Source organism: Dipodomys merriami, unplaced genomic scaffold (assembly GCF_024711535.1).
Source record: "Dipodomys merriami isolate MVZ:Mamm:240054 unplaced genomic scaffold, mDipMer1.0.p SCAF_5, whole genome shotgun sequence".
NCBI classification, from domain to species: Eukaryota; Metazoa; Chordata; class Mammalia; order Rodentia; family Heteromyidae; genus Dipodomys; species Dipodomys merriami.
In genome coordinates, this window is record NW_027206068.1 from 27,038,911 (window position 1) to 27,058,728 (window position 19,818).

The 19,818-nt window shown below is 43.9% G+C and overlaps 1 protein-coding gene across 9 annotated transcripts in view; it reads left to right on the forward strand.

Annotated features, from left to right (window-relative positions):
* The window catches only part of Atxn7l1 (ataxin 7 like 1), a 251,899-nt gene that overhangs the window by 83,710 nt on the left and 148,371 nt on the right, over positions 1-19,818 (forward strand). For 8 of the 9 annotated variants that reach the window (XM_069996270.1, XM_069996257.1, XM_069996258.1 and 5 more), the window contains one exon: positions 144-248. The exons of the other annotated variant lie outside the window; for it this stretch is intronic. In XM_069996270.1, coding sequence (XP_069852371.1) covers positions 144-248 — 105 coding nt within the window. The remainder of the gene's footprint in view (positions 1-143; positions 249-19,818) is intronic. 9 annotated transcript variants of the gene reach the window in all.

The following is a 19,818-nucleotide window of genomic DNA, read 5'->3' on the forward strand; positions in this document are numbered from 1 at the left end:
TCTCAACAAAAACTGCTGTTGACTAAGTCTTTCTTCATGACTTGTGTGGAACACTGCCTTTGAAGAAAATCCAAGAGGAAACGGTACACCTTCTGAGTCTTCATCGCTTTTCTCAAAACCCCCTGTTTTCATTTCCCCCACAGATATGCACTTATTTGGCCATTATCCAGCACATGACGACTTCTATCTCGTAGTGTGCAGTGCCTGTAATCAGGTCGTCAAGCCCCAGGTTTTCCAGTCGCACTGCGGTAAGTGGACTCCTAGCAGCCGCCGTTCTGGTGACAGTCGTGCGCCCCTGGGCCCCTAGCAGGGTTGCCCTGTGTCTTTCTTAGCCCATGGCTGTGGGTACACTTGTCCTGGGGTAGCTGCCTCTGTGTGCAGGGTGACCGGTTTAGGAGTTTAGTCCTACTGCAAGAATGCTCAGTCCTGTCAGGACAAATGAGAGGAAATCTAACTTGTCTTGCCATATGGGACTAGACTGAAAGCATTGCCCAGCTGGCGGGGGCTGGGGGGGAATCTGCAGGTAACTGAGATGGGGAAAGTGCTGGCTTGAGGAAGTGCTCTGCAGCCTGGTGTGTACTGCTCCTGAAAGATGACCCATACAGAGGCTCCCCAGATTTGTACAAAACAGGGCTGAGCCCAAGGCAGCCCAGTATGGATGTAGAGAAGGCCTCACGTTCCATTGTCCTTTTCTTTAAAAATCTAAATGTGTTGGTGAGTTTGCTTTCCCTGTGTCCTGTGCTGGGAATAAGAATTCCCTTTACTCAGCCAGCAGCAAACCCTGGACTCCATTCAGAGCAGGTGCCTGGCCATAAGACAGATGAAATCCTTGCAGCCACTCCCCTGCAGGGGCTAGCAAGGCACCCAACCTTAGAGAAGGAGTCACCTAATCTCTCTGGGCAGAAGTTTCCTTTTCTCTAAATGAGTGGGACCAGAGGATTTCCAAAGCTATCATTGGGAGCCCAGGACACTGTTTCTCAGCTGCCTTCTTTAAACCATAGCTCCATTGGATGAACATAAATTCTGAATGCCCTGCTTTACTGTTAAAGCTCCAAAAAAACACTTGATGTTGTACCAAAAAGCAAAAGTAATAAGGCAATTTCAACATTGAATGCACTTTCACAAATCACATGCATTGTTCCTTTCTCCTATTCCTGACTCCTCCCTCCCATTAGTTTTTACCATGCTGTAATAAATAGTCGTAAAGGAAAAGAAGAAAATGTACTTGGGACTATTAAATAGTTTATGTATATTGAATGGCATCTGTGGACATATATACATATGTAGATGTACACATATCATATATATCATATACACAGGCATTTTATATATATATACACACAGACATTTTTATATACATATGTATATATATAAAATCTGTATCTGTGGATATTCTGTGTTTTGTGCTTGGAATATATAGGGAAAGAATCCAGACTCGAGACACCTGTTTGAGTTAGTCCAGGACTCTGACCCTCAAGGCAGAGCACTTTACATTGAGCACTGGTGAAGAGGCCGAGTCCTTCTTTGTGTCCTAAAGCCACTCTATTAGTGTCTCAGGGCCCTGAGGAGGTGACTTCTGTGAGTGCGTATGTCCAGCTCTGACATTTTTGTTTCTGGCAGCGTGAGGGTGGAAGGCGCTAGCGTGTATTGGCACAAATTGACCTTCTTGCCTAGGGCTCTGTGGCAAATGCCGCCTCTTCTGCCTGGAAGAGAGAAAAGGTCAAGCCTCTCCAAAGGGAGCTAGTCAGAGGCCTGGTGTAGTGCCACCAGCTGGGGACAGTTGGGAGGAGGGAGTGGTGCATCAAAAGCAGAGCAGTGGTGAGAACGTCCCACCCAGCTGGTTACTGGGTGAATAGCTGTGGCTGCTGTGTTGCTTCTGGGTGTTGGGTGAGGATGCAGCCACTAACTCATTCCCATTCCATATCCATTCACTCACTCACAGGGCTCTGCTCCTTTCTGGGCACCCAAATACAAGTTATCCAGAGAAAATTCAGCCCACATGGGGTTTGTTCTAGTGTAAACCACCAAAGGCTTCCCCTGAAACTTAGTCAACAGCAGTTTTTGTTGAAAGGATCCTAAAAGGGACTGGGGTCCCCACTGCCATCCAGAATCTGCCAAGGGCAAGGACTTTCTCACCAGCCAAGGAATTGCTGACACACAGGCTGACACACAGGACTCTCTAAAGCTTTTGGTGCCAAAGCCAGTCTCTAGCTTAGGAGAGAGCCAGTGGTATTGTGGCCACCTGCTCCAAGTGGTGTTAGCAAATTAGTTTGGGGCTTTGGGGTTACGACCTCATCACTTGAAGCCTGATGTCCATGGAGCTTCTCACTGAGCCAGCCAACACACCACAGCTCAGCACACCAAGCAGTCTTCCAGGTGTGGGTCTCAGTCATACAAAGTTCACCAGGGCCTAGAGAAGATGCAAGGTGGAATGCAGAACCATTGCAGCTCTTCGGGGCAGTGTTTTTTTAACTGTCCTAAGAATTCCTCCTATAATTTCTTAATTGTCTTCACTGAGGCTAATGTAGCAAAATACCATAGACTGGGATACTTGAAACACCAGGCATTGGTTTCTCACAGTCCTGGAGGCTGGAAATCTGAGCTCAGGGTGCCCGCATGTTGAGTTCTGGTGAGAATGATCTTCTGGATCATGGATAGGCAACTTCTTACCCTATCTTCCTGTGGCAGAAAGAGGGCAGGAGAGCTCTCTGAGATCTCTAATTCTTAAGGATTCCATTCTCAAGACATGATCACCCCTGAAGGGTTCACTCCTAGTCCCATCATATTGAGTGTCAGAATTCTGACTTGTGAGTTTGCAGAGACCAGGACAGAAGTATGCAGTCCTTCACAGTATTTCTGTGATGGGGATGTAGCTCAGTGCTAGAGCATTTGCCTAACACACATGAAGTTTTGGTGTCTACCTTGTATGACAAGCCTTGCTCTTTTTAGGAAGTCAGTAAAAATGCTAAGTCCCAGGCAATGTGCAGCATGCTATGCATATCTCTGAGTACTGTAATCCTATCAAAAGCCCTAGAAAGTGGGTATGTATATTAGACTCATTTGGAAGTTGAAGGAGACTAGGCTTGGACAGTTAATGCCAAGCCCACAGCAAGGTCTGGAGCCTGGTTTCGAATTCAGGCATGTCTAGAGTGAGGCCAGTACCTGCCTGGCCAGTCTCCCCACTGCCTATCTGCGTGGATCTCCAAACTATAAATAAATACAGGGTGTAGGCAGTCGGGTTGAAATCTACTGATCCCCCATCCTTTCCAGCCCCATAGCCAGGGCTCTATAGCTGTCACTTGATGTGTATTGCTATAGTGGAGATAACATGGCTTTGGTGATGAACAGATTTCCACACTCACTTTGTGACCTAGTGCAAGTCACACCTTTTTCTGACCTGGTTTGCTCTGCCTGCTTCCTGGGGTTTGGGGTTAACATGACTGGTATGAGACCCTTCCTATCCCCTTCTCTCCAGCTGGGTAGAATTCTTCCCTCATAATATCCACAGAACTAAAAGTGTGTGTGTGTGTGTGTGTGTGTGTGTGTGTGTGTGTGTGTGTGTGTGTGTGTGTGTATGTATGTGTGTACAGTCAGTTGTGGAGACTCTTCTGACACCAAATATGTGGGATTTTTATACTAACAGTTCCTGCCAACACCACCTGGGTGTCCTATGATTCAATTTGACTCTGACACTAACCATTCAGAGTTAGCACAATCCCCACAGGTTAAATTCCAGCTCCACCAAAGTGGTCCTGCTTCACATGCCAGTCAATCCCAGGCAGCAGTCCTGGTAACCATACTCCTGCCTGATGTGGCTACAAAGCAGGGATCCTGCAATCCCTCCTCCAGGCCAATAAATTGATTGCATGACTCACAGACCTCAGGGAGGCTTTCTGTTGTATTATAATTAGCAGTAGTGGTAGTAGGGTAGTAGTAGTAGTAGTAGTAGTAGTAGTAGTAGTATAATTAATAATAGTATTTATATAAAGGATGCAAATGGTAAGGCCCAGAGGGCTCTGAACACAGGCACTTCTGTGCCTTATTATGAAGTGAATTAGAAGTATACTTCCAACACATGGATACATTCACCCATCTGGAACCTTGGGGATTCTGTCTTTTGTGGTATTTGGGAAGTTCCATTGAATAGGCATGATTGATTGAAGTACAGGCCATTGGTGACCAACTCAGTTTCTGTATCAATCAGCTGGGACCAAACCTTCCAGTCCTCTAGCTTTATCTTGGTCTTTCTGGATACCAGTCCCCAATCTGAACATACCTGAGAACTTGGCCATCAGTCACCTCTTCAGTATACAAAAGGGCTTCCAGGATCTCAGAAGCCCTGTCTGGAAACTGGGAACTAAGATCAACCATCACAAAAGATACTTCATTCGCAGTCACTCAGGACATTACAAAGACTTAGCAGCTCTGTGCCAGGACTTGGGGACAAAGAAGATTAAGGGGAAAAAAAAACAAACCACCTAACCATTTCCTAGCTGTGTGACCTTGGGCTAATCACACGACCTTTTGAGCCTCATTTTCCTCATGTGTGCAATAAGAATGCCAGTTTCTGCCTGGCGGAGTTATTGTGAGAAAGAAAGTCCACATAGTGTGCTGGCTCGCTGGAAAGGAAATAAAGAGAGTAGCTATTATTGTCAATAAAATGTGGCTTTTTTTTATTAAGTTGAAAGTTTCTTATGAAAAATGAGAAACCACTTTAGTCAACTGCTTCCTGTCTTCGTTCTTGTGTCTCAGGGGACACGCACCGAGGTCAGCCTGTGGACTCTTGCCGGTGATTCACTTTAGCTTCCCACACTGGCAGGCAGAGTGTGATTACATCTGCCCCGAGTGCTGAGGATTTGGCTTTGCAAATATTGGTGTACATTCCCATTAGGCCCCAGTGTCAGCACCTTCAGAAACGCCATGGTGCTCCAGTATCACGTAGGTTCCCAGTAATGCCGCCTCGTCCCAGGGCTGGCCAAGTCCCTCTGTTCCTGACTCTGTGCCCAAGCTGGTGCTGCAGACACAGTCACTGCCTGGAAACCCATTTGCTTGGTGTACAGATGGAGCCACGCACAGTCTGGGCCACACACCTGTGCTGGCCTGCTTGGATCTGCTTCTGAGTTCGTACCCAGAGCTTTTTAGGATGCTTTGCAAGCTTTTGCCCATAAGATCTGGGGTTTTATAAGATCTGTTTGTTTACAAAGTTCTGTAGGTGAGTTGATAAGGTCAGGATAATTGTAGAAAGAAGGGAACAAGGATTCCCAATTCCACTCAGCAGGAACCTCTGTCCATCCCAGCTGGTTCATCCCAAGGTGCAGCTTGATGAACTGATATGACAGGAGGGGCTGCTGTTTGCATGCAGAGGACTCAGACAAAGAAATGCAAGGTGCCTATAATGGAAAAAGAAATACTTTATTGCTTTTAGTAATTTTGCATTTACCTTTTTTTTCCAGTGTCAATAGTGGTGCTTTTAATCGATTTGGAATAGCATCTAATTAAAGGGGGGAAACACTCTATTGCTTTCAGTAATTTTGTGTTTATATTTTTCCAAATGTCAATAGTGATGTTTTTAATCGATTTGGAATAGTATATAATTAGAAAGGCTAAGAGGTAGATCCAAGTTGTGGTTTTGGGATTGGGTTGAACAGTTACGAAGCTACATGATCTGCCTAAGTGAGAGGAATATGATTTTCCCCATCCTTACTTACCACTATATTTGCATAACTAACTACTGTAAAGCAGGGCTCTTGGCAGGACCCCTTCTGCTGTGCAGGGCCATGTAATTCTTTGTGGTGGAGCCTCCTGTGTGTTACAGAAGAGTAAGGAACAGCTTCCCTGTTCCATATTATCACAGAATAGCAGGCTGTCTCATGCCTTATCCCTACAGCCAACAAGTCTCTGGCATCTCTTCATTGGGGAACTACTGCCATAAAATACAGCATGCCCTGTTTGTCATATTAAGTCCTGTGCTTGCCTGTAGTTATACTTTTTCCAAAGTGAAAGGTGTGTGTGTGTGTGTGTGTGTGTGTGTGTGTGTGTGTGTGTGTGTGTGTGCACGCATGTGCGCACTATTAATGTCTATAGAATCACAGCCACATGCAGTAATTTGCCTGTTTCAACTTGTATAGAAGCAGTCATCAAATTCATCTCTCTTCAGAGGCTTATCTTATAGAAGTCTATGAATTGAGCAAGGTGCAGTAACAGATGTCTATAATCCCAGCTACTCAGGAGGTGGAGATCAGAAGACTCTTAATTCAAGGTCCACCTTAGACCTATACTCCCCACCCCCCAACCAACAAACTGAGTTTAATATTGTATGTCTGTAATCACAGCTACTTGAAGGAGGCATATAGTTAGGAGAATTACACTTAAGGCTGGCCCCAGGCAAAAGCATAAGGCTCCACCCTAAAAAGCAAAAGAAAAGTGGATTCAGCATATGGATCCTATATGGATCCTATCTAGCAAACAGGAGACCTGAGTTCAAACTCTGTAGTACTCAAGAAAAAAAAATCATGAACTTGCAATCCTTTCCACCACAAAAAAAAAGTTAAAAGGAGAGAGGGAGGGATGAAGAGTGAGAGAAATAAAGGAAGGAAAGAAGGAAGGGAGGGAGAGAGAGAGAGGGAGGGAGGGAGGGAGAGAGAAGGAAGGAAGGAAGGAAGGAAGGAAGGAAGGAAGGAAAGAAGGGAGGGAGGGAGGGAAAGAAGGAAGGAAAGGAAGGAAGGAAGAAAGGAAAGAGAGAAAGAACATGTAACCTACAGAATGTTTCAACTACCTTTGGTGCTCGTCCTCTAAGCAGAGACCCATGCAATCCCACACCCCACCCATCAGACTGAGATAAATAATCCTTGGTGATTACTACCACATAAAAACCAAAGAACTTGATGGCATTCACTCGACACAAGAGGATTCAACATCTCCCCTTTCTCAGAAAGGGGGATTATATTTTGAATGCCCTTCAAGTAGCTGTTTTGCATGTTGATAGTGATACAGCGGGATTTAATGAACTGTGAGCTACAGCAGAGAGGCTGAGTGGCAAAATAAATGAGTGGCAGCGACGCCCTCCCAGAGTGAGGCATGGCATGTCCTGGCTGGCACCTCACTCCTTCTGGCGCATCCAGATGCTGACACGGGTTGGGTACCAACAGCCCACCCAGCAATGCTATGTGTGGGAACCTAATTAGTGAGATTCCAAACCCTCCTGCCTTCTGTGGGGTTTCGTTTCCTTTTTCATCCTATCTCCAGGTGACCTCTGGTTGAGGAAATGACAAACCATTTGTGCCTCAGAGCCCTACAGAAAGCGAGTTCCTGTGGATATCAGGGCCCTAAGCCTCCTGAGGCTCCAGGGTACCTTTGCCAGCTAATTAGCCTGCCAGGACTGCCTTTCTGAAGGGACCGATGGCCACAGTATGGAGCTTTGGAGGGGTTGTTTTCTGAGTCAATTAAGTTGGATTTGGTTTTTGAAATGAAATTTTTGTTGTTATTATTGTTAGTTGTCTTTTATGAGACTTTTTTTTTAAATACCAGAGAAGGATAAAATAATTAAAGGAAATTGGTCTTGTCAAACATGTTCTTTGTCAAGTATGACAACATTAGTTAATAAGACTTGGCAAGAACATGTGAATTTGTGCAAACTTAATATTGTTAGGAGTTTTAAAAACTTGAATTTGGCTGTGCTCCAGTCTGTAATCCTACCTACTCTGGAGGCAGAAATCTGAGGATCACAGTTCAAAGCCAGCACTGGCAGAAAAGTCTGTGAGACTCTTATCTCCAATTAACCGCCAAAAACCACAAGTGGAGCTATGGCTTAAGTGGTAGACCACCAACCCTGAGCAAAAAAGCTAAGGAATAGGCCATAAGTTCAAGTTCTACTACTGGCATTTAAAATATATATATATATATCCCCAAATCCAGAATTAGCTCCTGGGGCTGATAGATATTTTGTGGTTCTTATGGTCAGATACAAGGTCTGCTATTTATTGTTTTTTCTTCCATCTTTCCACAGTCTCACAATTTCTTAAAGAAATCCCTATATTAAACTGAAAGACATTTTGAAGGAAGAAAGTGAAGAGCCAATTAACAAATGGTTAACAAAATTAATACATTAGATCAAGAGTTAACAATTTAATTTACAATAAAGTATACCTCTGTTTTTCTCCACTTTGGGTTTTGATATTTTGAACTTGCTAGTATTCAAATTAGTAATACTAAGTTGAGAATATGACTTTCTGACCTAGCCCTAAACCCTGGCTTTTCTTTTAACCCCACTTATGAAGGGTGGATGAGTACCAACACAATTAGTATACTCCTGAGTACGTTCTGTGCACAAAGCCTTTCCATAGCTCATGTAGTCCTGTCCCCATTCTAAGGGCAGCTGGTTTGCTATCCACACCCAACAGCATTTACTAGACTTGTTGAAAACCAGGGTAAGTAGCTGAACCAGGATTCCACCCTAAACCCTAGAGTGTCCGCACCACTGTCACCCACAGCACACACACAACTTTGATGTTGGTTGTCTTCATCCCTTGCATAGTGGATGTAGGGGAAATGGCAGGTGCTTTCTAACCCATGGCAGTGATCTTGTCTGCCTATTTGAGTGGGCAAAGGACTTGGACATAATCTTGAGGAAAAGAGGAATAACTCAACAATTGTGAGTGTGTTTTAGGGTCCTGACTGCAGCATTTGAAATAGACCTTTAAGCATCCAAAGTAAAAGAGAGAAGTTGATAGAAGAGGTTATGTGGGTACTATACATCTCCCATTCATTCTCTTTAGTGGTTTATCTCCAGCAAACAAGCTGGCTCATGAAACCCAGAAACAATATAGATAATTTCCTTCATGTTCAACAAAATTCCCATTTTGGTATTTCTCTGAGTTGAGTTAAAAAAAAAAAATGCAGATAAATGTAAAGCAGATGTAATAGTTTGGCTCGTATTTGGAAATAGATTAATAAGATCTCCATAATCTTAAAATTATTGAATCTCTATTTAATTGGAAGATTCATTTCTACTTATAATTTCATGAAAGCCTATTTTTTATCTTTGGCTGTACTGAGGTTTGAACCCAGTCTCCCACTCTGTAGGTAGGTGCTCTACCTCTTGAACCATACCCCCCACCTCTTTTTAGCCATTTTCAGACAAGGTCTCTTTTTTTTTTTTGCCCATGCCAGTCTGGACCTTGATCCTTCCATTTATACTTCCCATATAGCTTGGATGATAAGCAGGTACCTTCTGTCAAGAATTATTGGTTGAAATAGGGTCTCACCAACTCCTCAGGTTTTCCTCAAACCCCAGTCCCCTGATCTCTGCCTCCCAAGTAGCTAGAATTGCAGACGTATGCTACTGTGCCCATTCAACCCAAAGCCTATTTCTTTGTTTTTGTTTTTGTTTTATTTTTTATCGGTCATGCGGCTTGAACTCTTGGCCTGGAGTCCCTCAGCTCTTCAACTCAAGGCTAATGCTCTACCACTTTGAGCTACAGCATCACTTTCTAAGGCCTATTTCTTGATTGCTAAATTTGGTAGATTATCTGCCTCATAGTTTTGATTCATTTGTTTGAAAAAGATTAATTGCATACCTACTATGTACCAGGCATTGTTGTGCTACACATACAGTAAGACAGACTTCTTGAAGTTTATGAGCACAAGAGGCTCTCCAAAAAGAAAACAAAGGAAGAGTAAAAACAGACAGAACATGCTTGAGGGCTTCAGAGCCATGGCAAGGACACAGACCATCTGGCAGGTCATAGTCTGGAGACTGGGACTTACTCTGGATCGTGTGGGACAGCCCTGGAAGGTGTTAAGTAAGGGAAAAATATAAGCTGACGTGAGTGGGGGGCAGAGGGGTTGTAGTTCATTCTGGTTGCCAAATAGCAGAGGAAACTTAGTGGGGCTAGTATCTTCATCTGTGAAGGTGGAAAGATCAACTTGAGATCTCTTTTGGAAACATGATGACTGACTGGTTTGCTTCTATATTGGATTGGATTGGAAAAAGAAGGAGACAACAGTTACTTAGCTTTAAGGGCAGCGGTCGCTGATCTATCAGGAAAAGTAGCCAAGACTGTCAACATGGAAGGGAAAAGAAGAAAGTTTCATCAGCCATGTCCAATGCCAGATGTTGGTGACAGAAGAAAAGGGAAGAGGCCGATAGACAGGCCACCTGAAGTTGATTTTGACAATAACCATTTTAGTTGTTTGGGATTCTTTTTTTCAAAGTGCAAGTAACTTCATTTTTAGGATTTCTTTTCCCACAGTACTTGCGTTTGAATTCTCAAGGCCTTGACTTGCTAAGCAAGTGCTCTATTACTTACGCCACACAGTAAAATGATCCAATCATCAGTTCGTTGTATGTCAGGAAAGAAACATCGCCTCTACTTGCAGTGGTGGGGATCCAAAGGCCTTATGCACACTAGGCAAGCATTCCTCTACCAGCCCAAGCAGACTCCATTTTTACATCACCAAACCAACTTCTTTTTAGCCTAGTAGTGCCATATGTGTTTGATCTGCGTTTGTGCTGAGCTCAGCTGCTATCCAACCAAATTGTCAGCTAGCAGCTCTACCACCTGCCTCCTTGAGTCCCATAGCAGCGGTGACAGGGCCGTGGAGTTACCTACACAACACAGAGCCGCTGGGGGCTGGGCCCATGCCTGTACATCTGTAAGGCCCAGCATAGAGCACATGTTGACTTACCATCAACACCTACATGTGTTTGAGACAAACAGGCAGAAGGAAAAAGACTTCACCAAGTTCAAATATTCCTTAGCACCTTCTACTTCTCCAGTGCTGCCATTCATGGTGACTTCTCCATCCCCTACACATACGTACACCCACAAATAAGCACATACACACAGGCAGATGAAGAGTTTCGAGGTGCCAGGAATTCTGTTGTGTTTACCACTGAATTACATGAATTAACACAGTCAGTACTGGATCTCTAAAAGGCTTGCTTGATGTTCCATATAAATATTTTTAATGAATCTTGATGAAAGGGCTGACATCGCTCAAGATTCATTGTATTCATAAAATGCTTTGTTGAGTAGCAACTCCTTTGTACAACTACTTAAAGGTAACAAAAATATAATTCAAAGGAAAAATAAATAACTTGGAAGGAAGAAAGGAAGAAGCCAGCAAGGAAGGAAAATTGGCTTGCCAGTTGTGAATAAGCCAACAGCCACATGCAAAAAAGTACATTCATTTGGAAGCTCTGGCTGTTTTGTTACAGTGGGGAAGGTCCATGCAGGCTGACACCCTTCCTCAGGGAGAGTGGGCTGGATGCTTTGATCCTAGAGCACAGCTGATTTCTGGAGCATCTCACTGTACCATGACCCCCTGATTTCTGACTCATCCGTGGCACCGCCTTACCCTGTACAAGCCGCTCCTGTCCTGTTGCATTCCTCAGAGCCCATCTCAACCCAGGGGAATGAGGGAAACAGACATGGCTTTACTTAAATCCCAGGGAAGAATGTCACCACAGCCATAGCGCTCATTCCAAAAGTCATTTGGAACTGTCCCCATTCTCAGCAAAGAGTCCGGCAGCATTTTCCAAAACAGTGTCCTTTCTCTGGAAGAGTAAATCCAGACACAGAGAGCAAGAGTTTGGTGTACACACATCTTTGGGAAATGGAGCCAAGGTACCTCCCAGAGCCGCACATCAGTCATTAGAATTTTAAAGTGCCAAGCAGTGTTGGAGTCAAAACCAAAAGCGTATCCATTTCACATTGGAGTCGCATGGTTTTTCTCCAGATCCATCTACTGCCACCAGACAACAACAACAATAGTAATGCAATTTTCAGTCCTGGTAATATGGCTGCAGACACAAGCCCCATCCTTGATCTGGTGTCTGAGCAGAAAAACAAAGATCTTTTCCAACAGTTGGAGAGAATGTGGCTGTGGAAAGAGCTCTATCTCCTAGCCATAAGTACTGGGAGCCTTCATGACAGAGATCTCACTGCTGGCCCCTCCTCTGCCTCACAGATTCCCTTGGCCAAGGTCACTGAGTGCTACCTCTGACAGTTGTGTACCAGCCAGCGTGTGCAGGCTTGCCTCAGGAGTACTCTGGTTTTGGAAGATGTTTCTGAGTGCCTGCTTCCATCATGTGGTTCCTGTGGCAGGCTTTCCTTCACTTTCCCTCAGGAAGAAGGTGCTGCTAAATGGATGTGGCAGCTCACCATGAAGGGCCTTCTGGATGGAGGCAGTAGCAGAGATTGCAGTTGTTCAGGACCTTTGTGTTGCTCTTTACAAAGCCAGGCACTTCTGAAAACTGGTGTCAGTTGAATGTAGCACTGAGTGCTATATAGAAGACATGTGTGAAATAAATAGGGCCGCGGGGGGGATGGGGGGGAGAGGCAGGGGGGATGAAAATTGGGTGGGAGGGGGAATAAATGATGAAAGAGGAAATCAGCAGTTTCACTGATCAGTCCCACTTCCCAAGCAATGACTCACAAATTTTTCCAGAGGAATCATCTGAGCTCTTTGTTTTACAAACCTTGGAGTGGCAGAGTTCTCTCAAAGGTTCGGTTGTCGGCAAACTCTTGTTATTGTCATCACAGATAACTTACCTTTTACTTCCCTGAATTATTTCTTCAAATTCCTGAGCATTTTCCAGAGAGGTGGTTTTCTGAAAGAAGCCTGGTTTTGTGGTTTTGAAACCAGTACCTTCTTACACAGGCCTTCTTAACCAGGGAGCACTCCAGCGTACCCATCAATATACTATGGTTGCCTTGACGATGACCCTAACTGATCCATGAGGTAGTGACATGCTTGCTCTCAGCTCCGTCATCCTAGCGTTGATTCCACCCACATAGAGTTTACCAGTGCATCGGAGGAGGTAGGGGCCGGAAAGTAGCTTTATTATAATTAATTATTAAAATAAAAATGTTAGGGGAAATATAGAGGAAGGTTTAACAATGCTCAATAGAAAATGGATTCATTACCTTGCTCATGTAACTGTAACCCCTCTATACAGTATCTTTACAATAAAAAATACCTGTTTCTCAGCCTGGCTGTCCCAATCATATTTGGATACTTACTATGTGAGTCCCTAGGGCTTGGGATTTTTAGCCTCCACTGCCAAACTTTATCTCATCTGCTCTTCAAAGAAGGTGATGGTGATTACAGTATTGCAGAGAAGAGCTGGGAGACCAGTGTGGAAGCCTGGAGATACCCTGAGTACTGCCTTGCTCTGAAAATGTTAGGAGCCAAGAAACTGAGGGCCTGTGTTGACCTCTGTGGGTGTCCAGTGCACAAGCTTTGGTTCTCAGTCTTATTTTTCTACTTCTTTCCCCACCCCTGCTTGTCCACCAGACTCACAGACCTGTCATCAGTGTCATTTGATCAATATTAACATGATCCCAGATTCCATTCGTTTTTTTAAGTTATTTGAGTTTTTCTTTTTTTTCTTTCTTTTTCTTCAACAGTGCTAGGAATTCAAGCCAAGGCCTCATGCATGCTTGGTAAGAGCTTTACCCCAAGTCTTGGATTTTCTTTTTTAATATTTAATTCATTTTACAATAGCACAGGTGGAAGAGGAGCCATACATCTGGTTTTGGTTTAGGGATGGGGAAATCTTGAGGGAGTGCTCTCTTCTCCAAGATATCTGAAACTGTATTTTTCCCATGTAACGCCCAGGCAGCCTTCCTCACTCTTTAAGAAATTTAAATGGCAGAGTGCGAGCTGTGAGTAAAAAAGCCAAACAAAAGCTTGAGGTCCTGAGTTCAAACCCTAGTACCAGCACCAAAATAAAAAATGTTCTTAGATAGCTGGCACTCATGGCTCATCATGCCTATAATCCTCAAGCGGCTGAGATCTGAGGATCATTGCTCCAAGCCAGCCCAGGCAGGAAAGTCTATGAGACTCCCATTCCAGTAAACTACCCAGAAAAGATCACAAGTCGTGCTGTGGCTCAAGTGGTAGAGTGCTAACCATGAGCAAAAGAAGCTCAGGGACAGTGCTCAGTTCTCAAGTTAACAGAACTAACAAAATAAAGAAAGAAAAGAAAAGAAAAGAAAAAAGCCAGGTGCCGGTGGCTCACGTCTGTAATCCTAGCTACTCAGGAGGCTGAGATCTGAGGATCATGGTTCAAAGCTAGCCCAGGCAGGAAAGTAAACCACTAGAAAATTGGAAGTGGCACTGTAGCTTAAGTGGTAGAGCACTCGCCTTGAGCTGAAGAGCTGAGGGACAGCGCTCAGGCCCAGAGTTCAAGCCCATGACTGACAAAAGAAATAAAATAAAATAAAAAGAAAAGAAAAGGTTCTTGGTCCTGTGAAAGAGCAAACAAAAGATCCCATGCACACTGATAACTATAACATTTTCTTGATTCCAGGAGGCTATTAATTGTAAGATGCCCTATCAATTAAGTAGCACCTTTCCCAGGTGCCAGAGGCACTTTTAGGGACAGTCTGTTCATGCAAGGAACACTGGCAAGCCAGGAGAGATGAGTATCATGTAGAAGAACAGGGCATGGGCTAAGGAGTACATCAAGAACAGCCACTAGTAGTGTAGGAAGAGGTTATCATTAACTCATGCATCTCTTCTATTTTTCTGGTTGTCAGGTACTTCACCCTCCATTTGGGCTAGAGTTTAGGTCGAAGTACAAAATAATGAAGCTATAATGGTCTGAAGAGTTTCCTGTTTCTTATGATACTCATGATAAATGTCATGTAAATTAACATGGTCCCATAGCAACTAGACCACGCAGAATAAAATCACACCACTGCCAAGTGGTAATTTAGACAATGTGATTTTAGTTTAGTTGTAAAGGTTGGTAAAGGATTGACCTCACTACTTCTTTATTTTTGATTGTTAGTTCCATTTATGGTGCCCAGAGAATGTTAGATAAAAGTTATCCATTTTGTAACTTATAATACTTCTTTGTGATTAATTAATGTATTGTCAGCTTTTGTAAATTTCTCTTCTATGGTTGCCAAATTTGCGTCCAGGGATCTATACTTATTATTTTGTTCACATTTTGTATATCCTCAGTTTTTTATCTGCTCACTCTAATTTCTGATAAAGGAGTATTAAGTCTGTGATTTTTGTAGGATGTCAATCTCTGATGGCTTGTTTTATAATTTTTAATACTGTGTAATTGAGTGCTTAAAAGTCATGTCTTTTTGGTGGTGATAACTATGAATGAGTGCCCTACCTTAGGTTCGATTTTATCTGATGGACATTGCTTTCTAATTGTCTTTTGATCAATACATATTTGGCTCACTTATCTCTTTTCAGTCTTTTATCTCCAACATTTTCAGTATCGTTTTGTTTTAGGTATCTCTCTTATAAGCAGTATATATCTGGCTTTTCTTTTTTCTGGTGGGGTGGGTGTAAGACAGTATGGGTATGGGTATTGAGGGCCTGAGCACTGTCCCTGAGCTCTTTTGCTCAAGGCTAGTGCTCTGCCACTTTGAACCCACAGCTCTACTTATGGTTTTCTGGAGATTAATTGGAGATAAGAGTCTCATGGACTTTCCTGCCTGGGCTGGTTTCAAATTGTAGTCCTCAGATCTCAGACTCCTGATGTGAGCCACCAGCATCCAGCAATTTTTTTTTTTTTTGTCAGTAGTAGGGCTTGAACTCATGGCCTAGGTACTATCCCTGAGCTTTTTTGTTCAAGGCTAGAGTTTTGAGCCACAGCCACTTCCTGTGAAAATCCTGTACAGAGGGGTTACAGTTACTTGAACAAGGTAATTGAGTACATTTCTTATCAAGTATTGTTGCCTCCTCCTTTGTTTTTTCCCTACCATCCCTTCCCTCCCACCTCCACAACTACACTCCCCCTCCTCCCCTACTTCCTGTTTTCTGGTGGTTAATTCAAGATAAGAGTCTCATATGGACTTTCCTGCCTGGACAGACTTTGAACCATGATCCTCAGATCTCAGCTTCCTGAGTAGCTAGGATTACAGGTGTGAGCCACCAGTGTCCAGCTATATCTGGCCTTTAAAAATCCAAACTTTTAATAGGTGAGTTTCATCCATTTATAGTTATTGTGATGACTAGATACATTGGGACTTATTTCTGGCTTTAATTTGTATTTCTGTTTACCTCACTTTTTTTTTCTTTATGCTGGTCCTAGAGCTGGCACTTAGGGCTTTGGCCCTGTCCCTCGAGATTAGCACCCTACCACTTGAGCCACAGTGGTTCCACTTCTGGCTTTTTGGTAGTTTATTGAAGATAAAAGTCTCGTGAGTTTTCCTGTCCAGGCTGACTTTGAACTATGATCCTCAGATATGGGCCTCTTAGGTACAGGCATGAGCCACCAGTGCCCAATTGTTTGCCTTGCTTTTTATATTCTCCTTTGGTGCCTTCCATTAAGTTAGCAAAACTTTCTTTTTTACCCTCTCTTTATTTTTCCCTTTGTTTCCTTGGCCACAATACATTTTTTTTTTTTTGGTTCCGGTTGTGGGGCCTGAACTCTGGGCCTGGGCGCTGTCCCTCAGCTCTTCAGCTCAAGGCTAGCGCTTTACCACTTGAGCCACAGCTCCACTTCCGGCTTTTTTCTTTTTGCTTATGTGTTGCTAAGGAATCGAACCCAGGGCCTTAGGCATGCAAGGCAAGCGCTCTACCACTGAGCCACCTTCCCAGCCCTGCCACAATACATTTTATTTTTAAAATTCCATCTATTATTCAGTGATTACTGCTACATTTATCATGCAAAATTTTTCTAACAAAGATTACAGTTTAAAAATAAAACCACTATGGATGATCTCTATCTCCACAAACAACCCAAAGACCTTTGCATACTTTACCCACTTAATTACAACAAAGAATTGAAATCATAGCACAGGTAATGCATTCTCAGCTTACTAACTCAGTATAGGAATAGAGGCCCCTGGGTTAATTTTGCAGGCATGAACATTTTTCTAATTCTGTTTTACACCCTGAGGTGCTTTGGGCCATCTCTCAAGGTCATAATGATATATTTACTCTCATCTCATAAAACTCCATATCTCAAGTTCCTTCCAAAGTGTTCTAAAGTAGGATTAGACATAGCTGAATTTTGAGTCCTATGGATCACCATTAGAAGCCTAGTTTCACAATCGGATTTGTCATAATGTCCACGGGACCATCACAGGCCTCCTTTCCACTGCCAATACCTGCTTTCCTGTTCCTCGGTTCTCATGCTTGGCTGTACATGTAGATCAGTTGGAGATCTTATGAGAAGGCAAATCATCATTCAGGGGGCTCTGTATTCTCACACCTCCCCTGGGCTATGTGAGTGCACAGGTGCTCGGAGAATACTGTCCAACTTGGAAAACTAGGGCGTTAGCAAGGCTCCTTGGTCATTCCCAGGACAGAAGAAACATTCTCTCTGCTGTGGTTGGAGCTCAGGATCTGGAACTTTTTTATTTAGTCCTCTCTGTCCTCTTGCTAGACCAGGTCCCACTGGCTGAAATTGAGCGTTTACTCAGCACTCTGTGGAGTCCTCTGCCTCCAGTCTACTGCCTTCCCTCCTGAGGTCAAGTCTTGGGTCTTTCTTTCCCTGTGTCATTCAGACGTGGCTCAGTGAGTCAGCACTGTGACGAAGAGCCTGCCTGAGGCCGGGTCGGGCTTCCTAGTCATTTATGTTTAAGACGAGCTTTTAATAGAGATACACTTTTAAATAGTAACCGGGAAAGCGATTCTCTCCTCTTAACGGGTAGCCATTTATAGGCCTCAGCTGTTGAAGCTCAAGGGTAGCATTAGGCTTAAGTTTAATCTTCTGTATACCATAATTTACAGCACCAAGCAAAGCATTGTACGTACAACTCTTTCAGACATTTGCCATGATAAATAGCTATTGCTCTTGGCGGAACAGGAACACCATCTCCGAGTTCCATTTATGAATATTGAATGGCTCCGGCAGGCTCTGCCTGTGCATTTTTAAAGGGGAAATCCCCACAGATAGCATCTCCTCCCCAGCCCAAACTGTCACTTCCCGCCACCAGCCAGATCTGAACCGAGCAGTGGTGCTGCAGTGCACATGTGTTTCTGGTGAAGGTTGCACAAAGCCCAGGCGACAATCCCAAGTGCAAGTCCTGCTAAAGGCTGCAGTTTTACACGGAATGTCACGAGCTGTCAGGGAGATTTAGCTGGTGGCAGGAAACCACTGGCAGGAATCAGGGAAATATCTGAGAGGCGATAATCTGATGCAGGAAAACTGAAAGAGGTGTGATTCTATTGGATTCCTCATGGTGAGATGATGTCATTGAGGAAAAATGGGAATTAATGGGGCAAAAAGAATCTGGGGAGAGGGTGAAAAGGTCCAGGCTGTAAGATCTACTCTTGAGGAATCTGAAACCCATATGCCAGACTTCTCTTAGTTCAGATGCTTTATTCTCTACCCATGCGAGGTGGCAAAAATGCACATTCAAATGGGACATTTAGGTGGCATTGACCATCTTATCTGGGTTCTTTAGGTATGTGTCAGCTGGTCTCCCTGACACTCAGATTTCCAGAAATTCCCTCAGAGCCTCGATTCCATTCCACCAATAAGCTCTACACCAGAGGGACTGGAGGCTTTTTTTGGCACTCTAGTTGGGCTGGTGTGATGAGCACCCACTGTGAACATCACACTGGGTATGGGGCAACGACTCCAGGACAAACATAAACAAAAGCGTCCATAGGGGGCGCTCTGTCCATCTTGGTGCTGGGACAGAAACTCTTCTTCCACGGTCTCACACTCCCCCGTGCCACCTCTCATCAATGTTTCTCCATTGAAAAGGAATTCCCCCCAGAACCACTTCAGGAGGCTTCTGTCCTTACAGCCAGCCACCTTTCAGGTCGGTTCTCTATCTTTAGGAGTCCCTAACATTTCCACATATCTTACTTGCTCATTGTGACTCACTAGTGAGTAGCTTTGAAGATTTGAAAGCCCAGAGAAATAAATTTAGCAGCCTAGGTCACACAATGACTAGCAGCAGAACTAGGACTTGAACTCACAACTCCTGACTCTCTTCCCAGTGCCTATTCCATGAACAGAGACCTAACGAGAAAATGCCCAGCCGCTAAAAAACACTGTGTCTGCTACAGGAGGCCAGTGTACCTTTATGAAAGTTTTCCATTTGCAGTTTGTAATTCCAGTCCTTTGTACAACGAATATATCCCCTCCCTTTACCCCTCCCTTTCTCCTGTCTCCTTCACAGGAAATCCAAGCCCTCTGTAATAACTATTTAAAAAGCACTCTGAGGATTTTGAGTCTGAAGGAAGATCATTCAGTCTGCCCTGGGTTCTGAACCACCCTTTCATTTCCTGGCTAACCAGATTCTATTAGAACAGAAGTTAAGGTCCTTTCAGCAGGTGCTGGAGGCAGTTGGTTGTGTTCTACATGAGGATAAACCCATTCGGCTTGCTCATTAGTTACAACAGGCGATGAGAGAAGGGTGCAGACCAAACATTAGGTGTGTGCTTCGTGCACATAAACCTACTAATGAGAATAGGTTTTGGCAGAAAGCTAAATATTACTACCCCCACCCTCAGAACCCAGAGCTCCTCCTTAGGATTCTAAGAGCTAGCGTACAAACACAGATACACCTTGAACTTCATGACATCTCTCCTTCACAGGCCCCCAGATAAGTTTGTTAAACAGGAAATGGGGGTGGGGGGAGGGAAGCAGTTCAATGAGAGACTTGTATATAAGCAACTCAAGAGACCTGGCAATTTGGCAGTTGTGGAGTCCTTACGATTGGACTGGCAATTTGCAGGGAGAGGGCGTCCTCGGTGTGACCTTCCATTCCCATTTGTCCATTTGTGGACTGGGTATGGCAATTGTGCTCCAAGGTTATTCTTAGGAGTGATGAATGTGAAAATGCCCTGGCATGCAGTGTGTGCTATAAATATGCCTTGCTG